General features: G+C 44.7%; 1 protein-coding gene and 1 pseudogene across 2 annotated transcripts in view; both read right to left on the minus strand.

Moving 5' to 3' along the window:
- The window catches only part of LOC106574789 (dynein regulatory complex subunit 11-like), a 49,768-nt pseudogene that overhangs the window by 10,497 nt on the left and 20,695 nt on the right, over positions 1-18,576 (minus strand). Inside the window, exons 16-21 of the transcript XR_014380810.1 lie at positions 17,560-17,637; positions 12,504-12,571; positions 12,064-12,146; positions 3,514-3,861; positions 1,981-2,005; positions 485-620 (exon numbers count right to left, since the gene is read on the minus strand). The product of XR_014380810.1 is annotated as a dynein regulatory complex subunit 11-like (transcript). The remainder of the gene's footprint in view (positions 1-484; positions 621-1,980; positions 2,006-3,513; positions 3,862-12,063; positions 12,147-12,503; positions 12,572-17,559; positions 17,638-18,576) is intronic.
- LOC106590457 (uncharacterized) lies at positions 5,055-12,653 on the minus strand. The gene is made up of 3 exons (XM_082963036.1): positions 12,504-12,653; positions 12,064-12,146; positions 5,055-9,361 (listed from the first exon to the last, which is right to left on the minus strand). The coding sequence occupies exon 3, from the start codon at positions 9,090-9,092 to the stop codon at positions 6,045-6,047; it is 3,048 nt and encodes a 1,015-aa protein (XP_082819162.1). The 5' UTR covers positions 9,093-9,361; positions 12,064-12,146; positions 12,504-12,653; the 3' UTR covers positions 5,055-6,044.

Genomic DNA, 18,576 nt, shown 5'->3' on the forward strand with positions numbered 1-18,576 from the left:
ATAGCTAGACTGTTGTTTTACTATTAAACTTAATGCTGCTTTTGTTTTCATTTTGTAAAGCATCTTGTGTTTGTTAACCAGGCAAAGTGTGGTACCTAACTAGAAGGCTGGTGGTGACTGTTGTTTCCTCGTAGCCAACCAGTCTCCTGTGCAATGTGTATGATCGGTGCCGGAGTGGAGCCTGTCAGCCCACACTCATGAACAGAACTGGACTGGGCATCTGTTCTGCTAATATTAATTGTACGTATTGCTGAAAAGCTCTCGATCTGTCCAAAAACTCTTGTTCAGTCCAACAGATTTTAGTCACAGAGATAATTAGGCTCTTCTTTTTTGTTTAGTTACAGTTTTTTCTGGGTCTATTTAGTCAGTTATAGTCTCGTCAATTGCCACTGAAAAATGTGTTTGCCGAATATTTTATTCACTATTTTTGTTGACGAGATGAACAGTGGTATTGAGATATGCTGCTGTTGTGTAGAGAACATACCTCTTTCTCCAGTTTTGGGACTTTCTTATAAAAGGTTTTCTCTGCATCTCCGATCCATATTACAGAGGGCTGCAGCTGGCGAGCCACCTGCCACAGCAGAACAACACAAAGCAACACAGAGGAGAAACCTTCACCTCTTTATTTCACACATTAGGGCCAATGTTCAAACAACTCTCCCCCATACGGGAAAATGAGTAACCTCAACAAAACAAACAGTCTAACCAGCAGAAACATCAGTCTCACATTTAAACTACAGTGTATCTCCTAACCCTAACCAGCAGAAACATCAGTCTCACACGGACACACAAACAAAAGAACACCCACACACAAGTCGTACATTAACTGTACTATCAGTAACATTTAAACTACAGTGTATCTCCTAACCCTAACCCTAACCAGCAGAAACATCAGTCTCACACGGACACACAAACAAAAGAACACCCACACACAAGTCGTACATTAACTGTACTATTAGTAACATTTAAACTACAGTGTATCTCCTAACCCTAGCCCTAACCCTGGCCCTAGCCCTAACCCTGGCCCTAACCCAAACCCTGGCCCTAACCCTTATCCTAACTTAGCCTTTACCCTAATCCTTATTCTAAACCTTGCCCTAATCCTTATTCTAAACCTTGCCCTAATCCTTATTCTAAACCTTACCCTAATCCTTATTCTAATCCTTGCCCTAATCCTTATTCTAAACCTTGCCCTAATCCTTATTCTAATCCTTGCCCTAATCCTTATTCTAAACCTTGCCCTAATCCTTATTCTAAACCTTGCCCTAATCCTTATTCTAAACCTTACCCTAATCCTTATTCTAATCCTTGCCCTAATCCTTATTCTAAACCTTTACCTAATCCTTATTCTAAACCTTACCCTTATGCTAACGTAACCTTAGCAAGCAGTTGCTTATCAACAGATATTCAGTAGCTTATCAACAGATATTCAGTAGCTTATCAACAGATATTCAGTAGCTTATCAACAGATATTCAGTAGCTTATCAACAGATATTCAGTAGCTTATCAACAGATATTCAGTAGCTTATCAACAGATATTCAGTAGCTTATCAACAGATATTCAGTAGCTTATCAACAGATATTCAGTTGCTTATCAACAGATAGTTTGTTGATAGTATGACCATCTGTAGAGCATCTACAGTTGGACTATCCAAATAAAGTGGGACCAAAGAGTACATTAACAATGGTCTCTGTAATTCAGCGATGTAAAGTCCATCCTGTTGTATGGGTCTGAATGCAGGCGGGTCGTCAAAGTGGACATGAAGAAGGTTTAGGCATTCCATAATGGATGCCTCTGAAGAATTTGCTGGATTTTCTGGCCAAAGAAAATCACCAAGCACAAACTCTAAAGGAAGTCCAAAAGCCAGTACATCACACATCAAATCAAGATCAGAGGAATGTGTTGGCTTGGCCATGTTTTCCGGATGGAGCAACAAGGCATTCCAAAAAGGTGGACTCTACCAGGGAGAAGAAGAATACCTGGTGCAGAACTGTGACGGACGAGCTGGCCAAGATAAACATCTCGTATCACGAGGCACAACACGTGGCCAAGGACAGAGAGCGTTGGAAGGAGCTCATTGTTGCCTTATGTCCCATAGGGGAGGAAGAGCTAGTAAGTCTTTAGTTAATGACACATACAGGCTTATGGAGAAACAGTATTGTGGACTTGCAGTGTTTCCATGGCTGGCTTTGACAAAAACAACTTGGGGTGAGGGAGGCAGTCACACCCAAATGTTACAAGCCTTTTAGAAACCAACACTGTCTCAGCAACAGGAAGTGCTGTCAGGACACGCTCCTGATCCCAGAATGCACTTAGAGAGGGTGCCGACCAATGAGGTGCTGACAGGCGAGATTCAGAACAATGTCAAGACAGCTGCATAGAGAGGTCTCCAAGCAAGACAAATCTCTCTCTCTCCCCCCATGTCTCTCTCTTCTCTCATGTCCCTCGTCCCCCCTCCATGTCTCAGATGAGGCAGTGGTGCAGAATGTCACAGGGGAACCGTGAACAGTAACTGTGTTAAACATCAAGCTGACAGAGCAGCACATAGCAACATCAAGCTCATAGTGCAGCTCATTCCTGACTTCACCAGCAGGCATTTCATTCACAACACTGATACTGAATCATGTCCACTGCCAAAGTGTTTTTGTGGGGCATACAGTATGTGTGCATATACTATCTGAATCAAACCAGACAATGACCTCTACCCTCGTACATGTGACCATTTTGATGCAGGCTACGTCTGTCAATCACTCCTACCTTCATCACCATGTACAGTAGCAGATTGAAAAACACCTTGAAGACCATGTGCAGAGAGAGAGAGAGAGAGAGAGAGAGAGAGGATAATAACATATAGATGGTGATGGTTAGGTGGTAGTAATTCTTACCATTGATGGCAACCGGGCCAGACCAGGATAGGACTGTTAAATGTAACCTCCAGACTGCACTGAGCCAAGCTGTGAATACACTAGTAGTAGGACAACACAGTAGCAACCATGAACCTGTGAGACTAAGGGCTCTATTCAGTCTGGAAAGCTGAAGCGTTACAGATTCCAGATAGAGATGTAAAGGTCATTTCCCATTGAGACGACAGATGCAGCGTTTATGGTGAATGCAGTCTAAAGCGGGATCATTGTCTTTAAATTTCAATCACAGCATAAAGCTGAACTTCCGCCATGCAGATTGAACAGAGCCATAAGGTCACTATTGGTGTTTGTAGCCCCTGTGAGGTCTCTGAGGGCCTCAGCAGCAGCAGTGCTGCTTAACTGGTATTAACTGATTCAGCCAGGTTAACCTCCTACCACAGGGAACAATAGTTGAATTACCCAGCTGGATGATGCTGGGCTAAGGCTGGGATGCGGCTGGGATGAGGCTGGGGTTAGGCTGGGCTGGGGCTGGGATGAAGTGGGGTTAGGCTGGGCTGGGGCTGAGGCTGGGATGAGACTGGGGTTAGGCTGGGCTGGGGCTGGGATGAAGTGGGTTTGGCTGGGCTGGGGCTGAGGCTGGGATGAGACTGGGGTTAGGCTGGGCTGAGGCTGGGGTTAGGCTGGGCTGGGGCTGAGGCTGGGATGAAGTGGGGTTAGGCTGGGCTGCGGCTGGGGCTGAGGCTGGGATGAGAGTAGGGTTAGGCTGGGCTGAGGCTGGGGTTAGGCTGGGATGAGCCTGGACTGAGGCTGGACTGAGGGTGGGCTGAGGTTGGACTGAGGGTGGGGTGAGGGTGTGCTGAGGCTGCAGTGAGTCTGCAGTGAGGGTGTGCTGAGGCTGCAGTGAGGCTGCAGTGAAGCTGGGCTGAGGCTGCAGAGAGGCTGCAGTGAGGCTGGGCTGAGGGTGAGGGTACAGCATTGTGTGCTCTCTGATACTAACTGTGATTAGAGGGCCAGGACACAGAACGTGAGAGTAAACACATCCAATCACAACACCCCTCCATTAACCTCTAGACCCAGAGCAGGTGCAGCCGTGTAACCCTTATCCCCAGGAATCCCCTCCTGTCCCTGGGGTAGGTCCAGCCAAGAAGTCCCGCTCCTGCTGCCCTGACCGGAACTCATTAAAACTACAATAGCTGGCAACAGGCTCTGGCCTCTGTTCTCTCTCTCTCTATGCTGCAGGCTGTTTATTGGGTTAGTTCACTCTCTGTTAGATCAGGTCGCAGTGTTAGTTCATTAGGTACACTATGAGCACTGATTAGAAGACTACTCCTCCCATTAACGTCTAATGATGATCTCTTTCCTGCCTCTAACCCATCTGGGACAGATTAGCCGATCAATTGACTAGTGCAATGTGCACTTGTCCTTTTCCATAGGAAATGAAATGTAGAAGCTTGAACAATAAGGTCAAACACAGGTTAAAAGAAGGAACATTATCATGTTCAAATGTTGTCACTTTCTTGTGAAAATAACAGACACCACTGAGAATGAGATAGCAGCCAGTCTGGATAATTGGCTGTGAATCGCTAACAAAGGGAGTACACAGAGATATCTCTCCACCAAGGACACGATCTAGCCAGCCTCCCTCCAGTATCCAGGTGCTGATGGTAGTGGTGGTGGTGGTGGTAGTGGTGGTGATGATGGTAGTGGTGGAGATGGTAGTGGTGGAGATGGTAGTGGTGGTGATGGTAGTGGTGGTAGTGGTGCTAGTGGTGGGAGTTGTGGTGGTGATGATGGTGGTGATGGTAGTGGTGGTGATGATGGTGGTTGGGGTGGTGGTGGTGGTGGTGTTAGTGGTGGTGATGATGGTGTCGTGTCTTTGGGGGTACCATTAAACTGAAGATATGTTTATCAATTAGCTCCCTGTAATTGTTATCACGCGATTAAACTGATTAATCGTTTAATTGTAATTAACTAGGAGATCGGGGCACCAAGGAGAATATTCAGATTACAAAGCTATAATTTTCCTAATATAACTTTCCTGTACTATAATATTCTATTCTATTATAGTATAGGCCGATTATCTTCTGGTTTAAATGGTGTATTTTACCTTTAGTCCAGTCTCATTCCAAACGTCGTAAATTGTTGTATCTGCACGAACCCAGTCTTTACTAAAATCATCCATACATCAATTGTCTTAACATCATTTATTTACTACACTAAGTAATTAACAGAAAACATACAAACAGTAATTATCGTCACAAAGGATTGGTAGAGGAATGTGCCCTTGTGGGCTAAACAGGCAGGTCGGCCTGTTGAACAATGGATCATAAAAGGTCAGCTGTGGCACACAGAGTTCATTAATATTAACAATTGACAATTGAAGGCTCACTCATTCGGGAACAATTGCAATCAATATATATTTACGCTCAGTGTGTCGTTCTGATTCTTGTTGGAGAGTAGTTCTGATGGAGAGTCTCTCTCTCGGTTAGAATGGATCTTTCAAAGCGACATTCATTAATGTCGTCATCGAATGGTTGTTTCGTTGGTCTTCGCGTTCAATGATATAATTTACTTAGCTGCAGACTAATAATTAATATCAAAGACTTGTTCTTATTCTGTCGGTATCAATAGTCTAAAAGTTAACCACGTGGTATGGTTCACTTTCAGTAGAGGAATTGGATGGTAAAACCTATAGGCCACGGAGTGTAGGCCTGGTCTGAAGAAATGTAAATCAGGGGGTGTTTTATAGTGCCCATCGAACAGGCTTGTCAAATGACGCCTGGTCCTGTATGTGTCCCTGGGGTGTGCCTATGACTGAGCTAGACTTGGTTACAGAAATACAATTCTATCACATTACATCAGTACATAGCATCTCAATGTCTTACAAAAGCTTTATCCTTATTAATACATTCTATACAACCCTTATGATGCAAGTCTCAAGCTGATGCTATTATATAAACAGTTTTATGGTAATATGGCTATATTGTCTCTTCTGAGTGTCACAAAATTGTACCAAGCGGATCAGTTCGTAGCTGGATTCTTCACCAATCTTCCATACCTTCTCCAGCACACACATGTCGCTCGGTTCTCCAATTCTATGAGTTGGAAGAATTTCCTTTGTCTCTCTATGGGCCATGTGGCCAGAGACTCTCCTGGAATTTTAGAGTTTTTACAACCCTTTACACACAGGGCCTGGGTTGTGGGGGAGGTAGGTTGGGTGGTGGTGCAAAAGGGAGGGGGTCAACTGTCCTCCCTGTACCAAAAGAGGCCAACGTCATGACAATGGTGATGGTAGTGGTGGTGATTGTGATGGTAGTGGTGGTGGTGGTGATGGTAGTGATGGTGGTGGTGGTGATGGTAGGGGTGGTGGTGGTGGAGGTGGTGATGATAGTGGTGGTGGTGGTGGATGTGTTAGTGATGGTAGTGGTGGTGATGCTAGTGATGGTAGTGGTGGTGATGGTAGTGGTGGTGATGGTAGTGGTGGTGGTTGTGGTGATGGTAGTGGTGGTGGTGGTGATGGTTGTGATGGTAATGGAAGTGGTGGTAGTGGTGGTGATGATGGATGTGGTGGTGATCGAGGTGCTGATGGTACTGGTGGTGATGGTGGAGATGGTAGTGGTGGTGATGGTAGTGGTAGTGATGGTAGTGGTGGTAGTGGTGCTAGTGGTGGGAGTTGTGGTGATGGTAGTGGTGGTGATGATGGTGGTTGGGGTGGTGGTGGTGTTAGTGATGGTGATGGTAGTGGTTTTAGTGGTGGTAGTGGTGGTGATGGTGTTGGTAGTGATGGTGGTGGTGATGGTAGTGGTGATGGTAGTGGTGGTGATGATGGTAGTAGTGGTGATGGTAGTGGTGGTGGTGGAGGTGGTGATGGTAGTGGTGGTGGTGTTAGTGATGGTAGTGGTGGTGATGCTTGTGATGGTAGTGGTGGTGATGGTAGCGGTGGTGATGGTAGTGGTGGTGATGATGGTGGTAGTGGTGCTAGTGGTGGTGGTGGTGGTGGTGATGGTGGTGGTGATGGTGTTGGTAGGGGTGGAGGTGGTAGTGGGGGTGGTAATGGTGGTGGTGGTGGTAGTTGTGGTGGTGATGGTAGTGGTGGTGATGGAGGTGGTGACGGTAGTGGTGGTGATGGAGGTGGTGATGTAGTGATGGTGATGATGGTTGTGGTGGTGATGATGGTTGTGGTGATGGTAGTGGTGGTGATGGTGATGATGGTGGTGGTGATGGTGATGATGGTTGGTGTGATGGTGATGGTGGTGATGATGGTGATGATGGTAGTGGTGGTGATGGTGATTATGGTTGGAGTGATGGTAGTGGTGGTGATGGTGGTGGTGATGGTAGTGGTGGTGATGGAGGTGGTGACGGTAGTGGTGGTGATGGAGGTGGTGATGGTAGTGATGGTGATGATGGTTGTGGTGGTGATGATGGTTGTGTTGATGGTAGTGGTGGTGATGGTGATGATGGTTGTGGTGGTGATGATGGTTGTGGTAGTGGTGGTGATGGTGATGATGGTTGGGGTGATGGTGATGGAGTGGTGATGGTGGTGGTGATGATGGTAGTGGTGGTGATGGTAGTGGTGGTGATGGTGATGATGGTTGGGGTGATGGTGATGGAGTGGTGATGGTGGTGGTGATGATGGTAGTGGTGGTGATGGTGATTATGGTTGTGGTGATGGAGGTGGTGATGGTAGTGGTGGTGATGGAGGTGGTGATGGTAGTGATGGTGATGATGGTTGTGGTGGTGATGATGGTTGTGGTGATGGTAGTGGTGGTGATGGTAGTGGTGGTGATGGTGATGATGGTAGTGGTGGTGATGGTAGTGGTGGTAGTGGTGGTGATGATGGTTGGGGTGATGGTGATTATGGTTGGAGTGATGGTAGTGGTGGTGATGGTGATGATGGTAGTGGTGGTGATGGTAGTGGTGGTAGTGGTGGTGATGATGGTTGGGGTGATGGTGAATATGGTTGGAGTGATGGTAGTGGTGGTGATGGCGGTGGTGATGGTAGTGGTGGTGATGGAGGTGGTGATGATGGTGATGGTTGTGATGGTGATGTAAGTGGTGGTGATGGTGGTGATGGTAGTGGTGGTGATGGAGGTGGTGATGGTGGTGATGGTAGTGGTCGGGATGGTGATGGTAGTGATTGTGATGGAAGTGGTGGTGGTGGTGGTGATGATGGATGTGGTGGTGATGGTAGTGGTGGGGGTGGTGATGGAGGTGCTGATGCTAGTGGTGGTGGTAGTGGTGGTGATGGTGGTGATGGTAGTGGTGGTAGTGGTGCTAGTGGTGGGAGTTGTGGTGATGGTAGTGGTGGGGATGATGGTGGTTGGGGTGGTGATGGTGGTGGTGGTGGTGTTAGTGGTGGTGGTAATGGTAGTGGTGGTAGTGGTTTTAGTGGTGGTAGTGGTGGTGATGGTGTTGGTAGTGGTGGTGGTGATGGTAGTGATGGTAGTAGTGGTGATGGTAGTGGTGGTGGTAGTGGTGTTAGTGATGGTGATGATGGTAGTGGTGGTGAAGGTAGTGGTGGGGGTGGTGATGGACGTGGTGATGGTGGTGGTGGTGGTGTTAGTGATGGTGATGATGGTAGTGGTAGTGATGGTGGTGAGGGTAGTGGTGGTAGTGGTGCTAGTGGTGGTAGTGGTGGTGATGCTAGTGATGGTGATGGTAGTGGTGCTAGTGGTGGTAGTGGTGGTGATGATGGTGGTAGTGGTGCTAGTGGTGATGGTAGTGGTGGTGATGATGGTGGTGAATGTAGTGGTGGTAGTGGTGCTAGTGGTGGTAGTGGTGGTGATGCTAGTGATGGTGATGGTAGTGGTGCTAGTGGTGGTAGTGGTGGTGATGATGGTGGTAGTGGTGCTAGTGGTGATGGTAGTGGTGGTGATGATGGTGGTGGTGATGGTAGTGGTGGTGATTGTAGTGGTGGTGATGGTAGTGGTGGGGATGATGGTGATGGTAGTGGTGGTGATGGTAGTGATGGTAGTGGTGGTGATGGTAGTGGTGGTAGTAATGCTAGTGGTGGTAATAGTGGTGGTGATGATGGTAGTGGTAGTGATGGTGGTGGGGGTGATAGTGGTGGTGGGGGTGGTGCTAGTGACGAAGGAGGTGGTGGTGGTGGTGCTATTGGTGTTAGTGGCGGTGGCTGTGGTGGTGGTGGTGATGGTGGTGCTAGTGACGAAGGAGGTGGTGGTGGTGATGGACATCCACACCAGCCCATCCAGGCCTCTGGTAGTCATATTGCCTTTGATTAGGTCTGAGGTGCTGAAAGATATCCTCTTCTTCTCCAGGGTGGGTGGCCTGTTTGTTCAGTAACCCTCCCCTCTTCAGGAGCTCCATCTGGGGGTCCACAACGCTGGCGTAGGGGGGTGGGATGGAAATGGGTCTTAACGCCAGGTGACATGAGACGTGTTGAGGAGAAAGATCATGTCCCTTCAGGGTTGGGGTGAACATCAGTGAGTTGTATTCTATTACCATTAGGATCCCTGGTTTAGCTTCAGCCCAGTAGCTAGAGAGGGAGAGATGTCAGACATCCATCAGACAATAGTCTTGTTCTTCGAGGTATGGAATTTGCTCTTTGTACATTGGCTGATGCATATCTTCAGACATATATCAACTCAGCAGAAACCTGTACTAATGAAACTAAGACATTGACTGGCTGTAATTCAGGAGCCTCTAAGGCATCTAGTTATACTGTGGCTAGAACTGAAATAAGGGAAGGTATCATGAACAAGACATCAACATCTATTTCTCTGTCCCTCTTGCTGAACTCTTCTCCTCAACCATTCCAAACTCCCTCCCAACATCAAAGGCACAGTATGTGGATGTAATTGAAACCAACAGTAGCTGGTTTTGGGGAGCCTCGGGGGAGCCAGGCACGTGTGTCTGTCTGTTCAACATGATAGAGTGTGGTGTCATCCTGACCCTTGTTGCAACATGGCCGCAGCGAGACATCTAGGGTGGGAGGCACGGAGGGAAGGAGGCACAGAGTGGGATATTGAGTCATAAATCCCTATGGAGATGAGGCAGGCTCCCTGTCTGATATCCAGCTGGCCCAACTAGACACTCGTGAGCAAACACACCTTTTCTTACACACACACCAAAGCACGCAGACACACACACCCAAGCCCGCAGACACACACACCAAAGCACGCAGACACACACACAACAAAGCATCCAGACACACCAAAGCATGCAGACACACACACCAAAGCACGCAGACACACACACACCAAAGCATCCAGACACACCAAAGCATGCAGAAACACCCCAAAGCACGCAGACACACACCCCAAAGCACGCAGACACACACACAAAAGCATGCAGATACACACACCAAAGCATGCAGATACACACACCAAAGCATGCAGACACACACACCAAAGCATGCAGACACACACACCAAAGCATGCAGATACACACACCAAAGCACGCAGACACACACACCAAAGCAAGTAGACATACACCAAAGCATGCAGATACACACACCAAAGCATGCAGATACACACACCAAAGCAAGTAGACACACACCAAAGCACACAGACACACACGATTGCATGAACATTCATAAAGCTGTGACTAAGGATTATCCAATTGACTGAAGCCAGACCTAAGTCACTGACATTTTATATGTACAGCGCATTCGGAAAGTATTCAGACCCCTTGACTTTGTCCACATTTTGTTACGTTACAGCCTTATTCTAAAATGTATTAAATACATACATCTACACACAATAACCCATAAATACAAAGCAAAAACTGGGTTTTAGACATTTTTGGAAAATGTATATAAAATACATAACAGAAATACCTTATTTACATAAGCATTCGAACACTTTACTAGGAGACTCAAAATTGAGCTCAGGTGCATCCTGTTTCCATTGATCATCCTTGAGATGTTTCTACAACTTGATTGGAGTCCACCTGTGGTAAATTCAATTGATTGGACATGATTTGGAAAGGCACACACCTGTCTATATAAGGTCCCACAGTTGACAGTGCATGTCAGAGCAAAAACCAAGCCATGAGGTTGAAGGAATTGTCCGCAGCGCTCCGAGACAGGATTGTGTCGAGGCACAGATCTGGGGAAGGGTACCAACACATTTCTGTATCATTGAAGATCCTCAAGAACACAGTGGCCTCAATCAATCTTAAATGGAAAAAATGTGGAATCTCCAAGACTCTTCCTAGAGCTGGCCACCCGGCCAAACTGAGCAATCGGGGGAGAAGGGCCAGAGTTCCTCTGTGGAGATGGGAGAACCTTCCAGAAGGACAACCATCTCTGCAGCACTCCATCAATCAGGCCTTTATGGTAGAGTGGCCAGACGGAAGCCACTCCTCAGTAAAAGGCAAATGACAGCCCGCTTGGTGTTTGCCAAAAGGCACCTAAAGACTCTCAGACCGTGAGAAACAAGATTCTGGTCTGATGAAACCTGAATGCCAAGCATCACGTCTGGAGGAAACCTGACACCATCCTTACAGTGAAGCATGGTGGTGGCAGCGTCATGCTGTGGGGATGTTTTTCAGTGGCACGGGACTGGGAGACTAGTCAGGATCGAGGGAAAGATGAACGGAGCGATCCTTGATGAGAGATCAGAGAAATCCTTGATGAAAACCTTCTCCAGAGCGCTCAGGACCTCAGACTGGGGCAAAGGTTCACCTTCCAACAGGACAACGACCCTAAGCACACGGCCAAGACAACACAGGAATGGCTTCGGAACAAGTCTCTGAATGTTCTTGAGTGGCCCAGCCAGAGGCCGGTCTTGAACCCGATCGAACATCTCTGGAGAGACCTGAAAATAGCTGTGCAGCGACGCTCCCCATCCAACCTGACTGAGCTTGAGAGTATTTGCAGAGAAGAATGGGAGAAACTCTCCAAATACAGGTGTGCCAAGCTTATAGCATCATACCCAAGAACACTCGAGACTATAATCGCTGCCTACGGTGCTTCAACAAAGTACTGAGTAAAGAGTCTGAATAGTTATGTAAATGTGATATTTCAGTTTAATTAGATTGTTTTATACATTTGCAATCCTTTCTAAAAACCTGTTTTTGCTTAGTCATTATGGGGTATTGTGGGTAGATTGATGAGAGAAAAAAACTATTTAATCAATTTTAGAATGCTGTAAGGTAACAAAATGTGAAAAAAGTCAAGAGGTCTGAATACTTTCCGTGCTGTATGCGTGTGTGTGTGAGATGTCAGTACTGTACCAATGTACTCAGAGAGCTTGATGTTCAAGGGTCTAATCAAGAAGCCTTCCAGCACCAGCTCTTCATACAGAGACTCAAGGGTTCTGGAGAGAGAGAGAGAGAGAGAAAGAGACAGAGAGAGAGAAGGAGGGAGAGAGAAAGAGAGAGAGAGAGTGTGGAAAGACAGACAGAGTGAGAGAGAAGGGGAATGAAAGTGAGAGATAAATATGAAGTAGAGAAAGGAAAGGAGAGAGAGAGGGAGAGAGAGAGAATGTAAGTAGGGGGAGAGAGGGAGAGGGAGAGAGAGATGGTGTTAAACTGAGGGTGAGTGAGCAGGTCACAAACACACTAATCATTAACCAGGCCTATTGGAGTGGTGGTCACTCCATGACATCATACTCCTGCCCTCTGCCAACCAATCATCTGCTCCATATGGCAGACTGATATTATCAGACACTGACCTGTCGGCAGTCAGATCCTTCTCTTTCTTCTTCTTCTTCTTACTGCCCTTCTTTCCTTTCTTGTTTTTCTAAAATGGAGACATACGACTAAGCAGTGGAGGCTGGTAGTAGGAGCTATAGGAAGACGGGCTCAGTGTAGTGGCTGGGATGGAATCAATGTACCAGAGTCAAACATGTGATTTCCATATCTTTGATACGGTTCCATTTAATCCATTCCAGACATTACAATGAGCCCATCCTCCTATAGCTCCTCCCACCAGCCTCCTCTGGAACTGAGGGTTCTTCCAAAACCACAACCAAGCTGGCAGAGCAGCCAAGGACTGTCCTACAAGATAGTCAGACATGCACATAAGACAGCTGAAAACATTGAGATGAGTCTAGCTCATAGCTCAACAGAAACATCATACAGAGGGAACCTAAAATGAACAACATGGAAGATGTTGAGTTCAGAAAAAAACATCAGAAAGGAAAAACTGAGTCACAGTCTTTGGGGATAACAACATGTTCCTGGTCTATAATAACACTCCTAGAGAGATGATCTTACACAACCTATGAACCAAAATACACGTGTTGTTTCATTTAGTAAATACACCCCCTCCCTGTTGCTATGAGAGGGTGTTCCTCTCACAGAAATATTTAAGAATTCCCCTCTTTCTTCAGGAATTTTGGACCACTGTGAAACTATGTTCAATCGTAGCCTACAGTGCTGGCAGAAAACCATCAATTTACACCTCTCAAAGAACGAGCTATGGTTACGTTGGATGGTTTAGGATGTGACATTCTTTGTATACCACATTACTTTCATTACAGTATGGACAAGACACTAACAAGAGATAAATAGGCCTACTGATTCAATAATCAACACACTCAGCTATTCTGGCTGAAGTAAATCACAAAATAATCTGCCAAATATGTCTTTGGAGACCCACCAGAAAAAATACTATAGTATAAACTGGGTGGTTAGAGCCCTGATTGCTGATTAGCTGACTGCCGTGGTATATCAGACCGTATACCACGGGTATGACAAAACATTTATTTTTACTGCTCTAATTACGTTGTTAGCCAGTTTATAATAGCAATAAGCACCTCGTGCTTTGTGGTATATGGCCAATATACCCTTAATGGCTAAGGGATGTGTCCAGGCACTCCGCATTGTGCCATGCAGTAGAACAGCCCTTAGCCGTGGTTTATTAACCATATACCAAACCTCCTCATGCCTTATTGCTTAAGTATTCACTGTAAGGTTTTTGCAGACTTAACTATATTATTCACTGTAGTATACTGTTGTATACCGTAGTATTTACAGTTTACTATAGTATAAATACTGCAGTAAAATAAATAGTATATACTGTAGTATTTACTGTAGTGTTTTTGTGGACTGTAGTATACTGTAGTATTTACTGTAGTGTTTTTGCAGACTACTGTAGTATTTACTATAGTGCTTTTGTTTTATTATCTTTGACATAGAAGTGGGGGGCTTTCTCCTTGAGGAAACCTACTGGAGAAATAGTAAAAAAACATATTTGCCATAACCTGTAGGTAGGTAGGTAGGACTGGGGTCTGAACGGATTGGTTCAGTGTTTCTGCTCTTTTCTATAACCTGTAGGGAACACAATATATGGTCTATACTTGGCATGTTGGTTTCTCACAAATTTCTCACAAATGTGGCATATGGGGGAGGGGAATGTGCAGGGTATATGCAAATTGTGGGGATGAACTGACACTAGTGTAGAAATGTAATGACTGTTCTCATATCTACTTAGTTTGTTTGGAAAAAGACAAACAGAACCCAGAGAAGACAGCTGTAAGGTACAATAAAATGGCATTCACACCAACAGACAACGAGGCCAATGGTTGATTACATTAATTTCATTATATTAATTCATTGCTGTGATTTTATTTTGAGATTATGGTTGTCCATTTTATATTATTCCTACATTAAGCAATGGTAGAAATGCCATATGGAAGCTATTATTGCTTACCTACGAAATGTGTAATCCTTCATCCCAACAATGCATTCGTCTGATCATATGACTTGGATTAACTCCATATCTCACCATCACGATCCAAACTATTGTCATGACGTGGCCCTTTCTGGACATAGAGCATGGCATCCCCCTCTCTCTCCTTCCTACACCCAGGTTCTGTTATCTCAGGTGGTAAATTCCTGGAGGAGACTCTCCTCCTGGACTTGCAGTGTATATATAGAGAGAGAGTTTCACAGTAGAACAAAGGAACTTCTTCTACATCACAGAACTTGAGAATTGAACAATTTCCATGTTTTGGAAAATGTGTAAATGGTCGGTGGAGAAGCCAGCTACGACCCGGTCTGTTTTGTTTCATGTTTGTGGCCTCATGAAAGACAATACAGACACATTACTGTCATGACGTTGGCCTGTGGGTAAGGTTTATGACCCCCCATAAATACCTTTCTCCCTTCCCCTCTCTCTCTGACCCTACTGAAGGACTTTTGAATAGCCTTTGTTAAATATAGAGTCTGGGAACATCAAACAAGTGGGGGAAAGGAACCATATTTCAGTAATAGAACCAGTTGGAAATATACCAGGTACTTAATGAGTATGGATGTCAGTTCGGTTGTCATCTGAGACATTATGACTGATGACAGGACGACATAAACTGTACCTGGGAAAGTCTACACATTCTAGTTATCAGATTCACATGGAATTGTTGTGCAATTTAAATGTTTGATATTGAAACTGTTTGTTAGGAGATTAAATTTAACTTTAACCCAATTCTCTCAATTGGAAGCTTTCATAAGTAAAGAGCCCTTCTCAATCAGTGGCCCGCCCCTGTGAAGAGACATGCGTTATAAACGATGAAACACACCCCTCTCCACTATATAAGCCTTTGACAAAATGTAACCAGCCTGTCCGTGAGGTCTGCAGCCTCTGCGTTAAAAGGACTCACATGTCAAGTACAGAACTAAGACAACCTCAGCGTGAGCTTTCGTTGCGAATGGTATGAACTTTGAACTCTTATTCACTACAGAAGTGATACTTCCTAGCCGTTGAGTTAGCAGCGGCCGCTGTAAATGTGGGCTAGGAAAGGACAGACGACGTACCCAGTCTAACACACAATGAAAATACTACAACGTATCCATTTTACCACCAGTGACATTCTTCCGAGGACAGGAAGATCTCTGCTGGCCAACACGGCCAGCATCTACGACCAACCTACCGATGCGCAGCTCAGAGTAAATATTTATTGCATTTTCCTTTTCCAAATGGGCGGTAATTTAGAATGCATACGATAATGTATTTACGATAGCAGAGCTGCTTTCTTTGTACCTCAGTCTTCCCGCTCTTTCATTCAAGCCCAACCCCCTTTATTTGTGTAACAAGCCTCATACAGGTTCCGTCCACCAGGGACGTTTTCTGTATGACGACATTTGTATTCTGTGTATATGTAATTCTGTGTAATTAGTTTAGGTATTTGGTAAATAAATAATTAAACCCAATTTTGTATTGCTGATTCAACTTGTTAGCCAGGGTTCGTGAACCAAGAATTTACAACTTTCATATGAGACTGAAAATAAGGTGACGATTAATATGGACTGCTATCGATGTAAAATATTACTAAGTCTTTAAGAGTTTATTCGGAAGATAATGGGTCTATAAACACTCTTCCGTGGTGTCCCGACTTTCTAGTTAATTACATTTACATGATTAGCTAATCAGGTCATATTAATTACAGAGAAAGGATTTTATAGAATAGCATGTCATATCACTTAATCCAGCATAGCCAAAGACACAGCATTACCATAACTCTGTTTATACAGGTGCCTCCACTATGAGGTTTGCGTCTAATTATTGTATAAAATGAATGAGTAAAGATGAAACTATTTGTGAAATGATGTAATGATGTTAATGTGAGAGAATTGAATTCCCTTTAAAGTTTAACTAAGTCATTGGCCCACCCCCATGAGCACAGACATGATCTGGCTCATGGGACAGCCCTTTTCTACTGGTACGAATAAAACCCCCACCTGAAGAAATCCTCTTCAGACCATGCGTACCTCGGTCACTGAGGGGGCGAAGGTTTGAGTAGAGACCACAAAAACCTCAGTTTAAGCTAAGGTTGTAATGGTTATTGAATTCCTAACCATACCACGTGGAGCATTGGCTACACGGATGGAAATAGTTAAACTCTGAGACTATCGATCCCTACAGAATAAGAGCAAATCTTAGATACTAATTACTAGTCTGCAGCTATAAATTATGCCAACCTGAGATGCGAGGACCGGCAACCGCCGAAACATGTGTTCTATAAGAACATTTCTGAATGGTACTCTGAAGTACCCATTCTAACCACGAAAGACTTCAGGGAAGCAGAGAGACGCGCGGATGAACTTGCCAACAGAAAGACGGACGATTCCAACGGAGATCACGACGACACACTGATCATAAATATATATTGATTGCAATTATTCCCGAATGAATGAGTGTTCATGTGCAAAGGATTAGCATTTCAATTAATATAATTATCAACTGTGTAGTGTCTCTTTTGTCTTTCCCGCCCTTCTCAGTCCACACCCACTTCCCTTTGTCCACCAAGCCGTCATATCGGCTTAGCCCACTAGGGAACCTCCCCTATCATTTCATTGTAACCATATCTACTGTTTGTATGTTTATGCATTTCTGTGATTATTTATTTAGTTAGTAAATAAATGATTAAGACAATTGGTGTATGGATGATTCATAGTAAAGGCTGGGTTCGTGCAGATAACCAACAATTTACGACGTTTGGAATGAGACTAACGTGAGGTAAAGAATAATTCATTAATTAAAAGACTAATTGATCAGATATTAAAATATCTGAAGAGTTATATTAGGAAAAGTATAACTTTGTAATCTGAAGATTTTCCTTGGTGCCCCGACTTCCTAGTTAATTACATTTACATGATTAGTTTAATCACGTAATAATAATTACAGAGAATTTATTTGATAAAATAACAGTCTTCACTTTAATGATGCCAAAGACACGACACTATCCAGACCCCATATCCACAAGCGTGCAGAGCAGAGCCACTGTTTACCTTCTTCTTCTTCTTCCCTTTCTCTCGGTCCACAGCCAGCTTGAGATTCTTCACTTCCTGTCTCATCAGCTCATCGACCTGTGGAGAGATATTTTAACATGCACGCTCACCAGTCACCACAAACCCTCGGCTCGTCTCATTGTTGGAAATCATTCACAGATGTGCAGCGTTTGAAGTCCGCTTCTGATGTATGCAACAGGGAAAATGTGAATTCTGTTTCATTTGAGGTAATATTATCTTCAGGTGATGAACTGAAGAATTAAAAATTATTTTCGATTGAGAAGTCAATCAAATGAAATGATTTAAAAGGTTAATAATGAATTTAAAATGTTTGAATAGTTTTGGACTGACATGAATGCATGGCTAAACTGTGTTTTCATTGCAAGTTAAAGCGATCTGTTCACTAGCTAGCGAATTTTACCTTGCTGGCTCCCTAGCTAATGTTACGTGTATGATCTGTGTAGTAAGATTATTTGTATTTCAGAAATCCATTTGCATTGCCAGTTATGGCCTAATGTTAGCTAGCTAGCTTCAGATTCATACTACAGCATTTCATGCATGGTGGCTAGCTATGACACTCCGTTTGTGTTGCCAGTAGTATGGGTTGGGATTATGGTTAATTGTTTAGCTCGTCAGCTTGCTACATGTCTAAACAAAAGACTCCACTTTGCCAGATGATTACATGACCCATCAAGTTAGCCAGCTGTGTCTGAGGGTGATTACAGCCACCTATTGTATTTCATGAACATGTGTGCATGTCTAGACAATAGGTACCCATTCACTTAGCTAGATGTGGCTGGGGGTTGATTGTAGCATTTCTTTCACATGACCCATCAATTTAGACAAGTGTGTCTGGGGGTTGGTTAGTGTGTCTGGGGGTTGGTTAGTGTGTCTGGGGGTTGGTCAGTGTGTCTGGAGGTTGGTTAGTGTGTCTGGGGGTTGGTTAGTGTGTCTGGGGGTTGGTCAGTGTGTCTGGAGGTTGGTTAGTGTGTCTGGGGGTTGGTTAGTGTGTCTGGG

The sequence above is a fragment of the Salmo salar genome, chromosome 16 (assembly GCF_965601325.2).
Source record: "Salmo salar chromosome 16, fSalSal1, whole genome shotgun sequence".
Taxonomy (NCBI): domain Eukaryota; kingdom Metazoa; phylum Chordata; class Actinopteri; order Salmoniformes; family Salmonidae; genus Salmo; species Salmo salar.

Excerpts from the sequence above, each read along its gene's own strand:
- LOC106590457 (XM_082963036.1), bottom strand. The coding sequence starts at position 9,092 with ATGACTACCAGAGGCCTGGATGGGCTGGTGTGGATGTCCATCACCACC.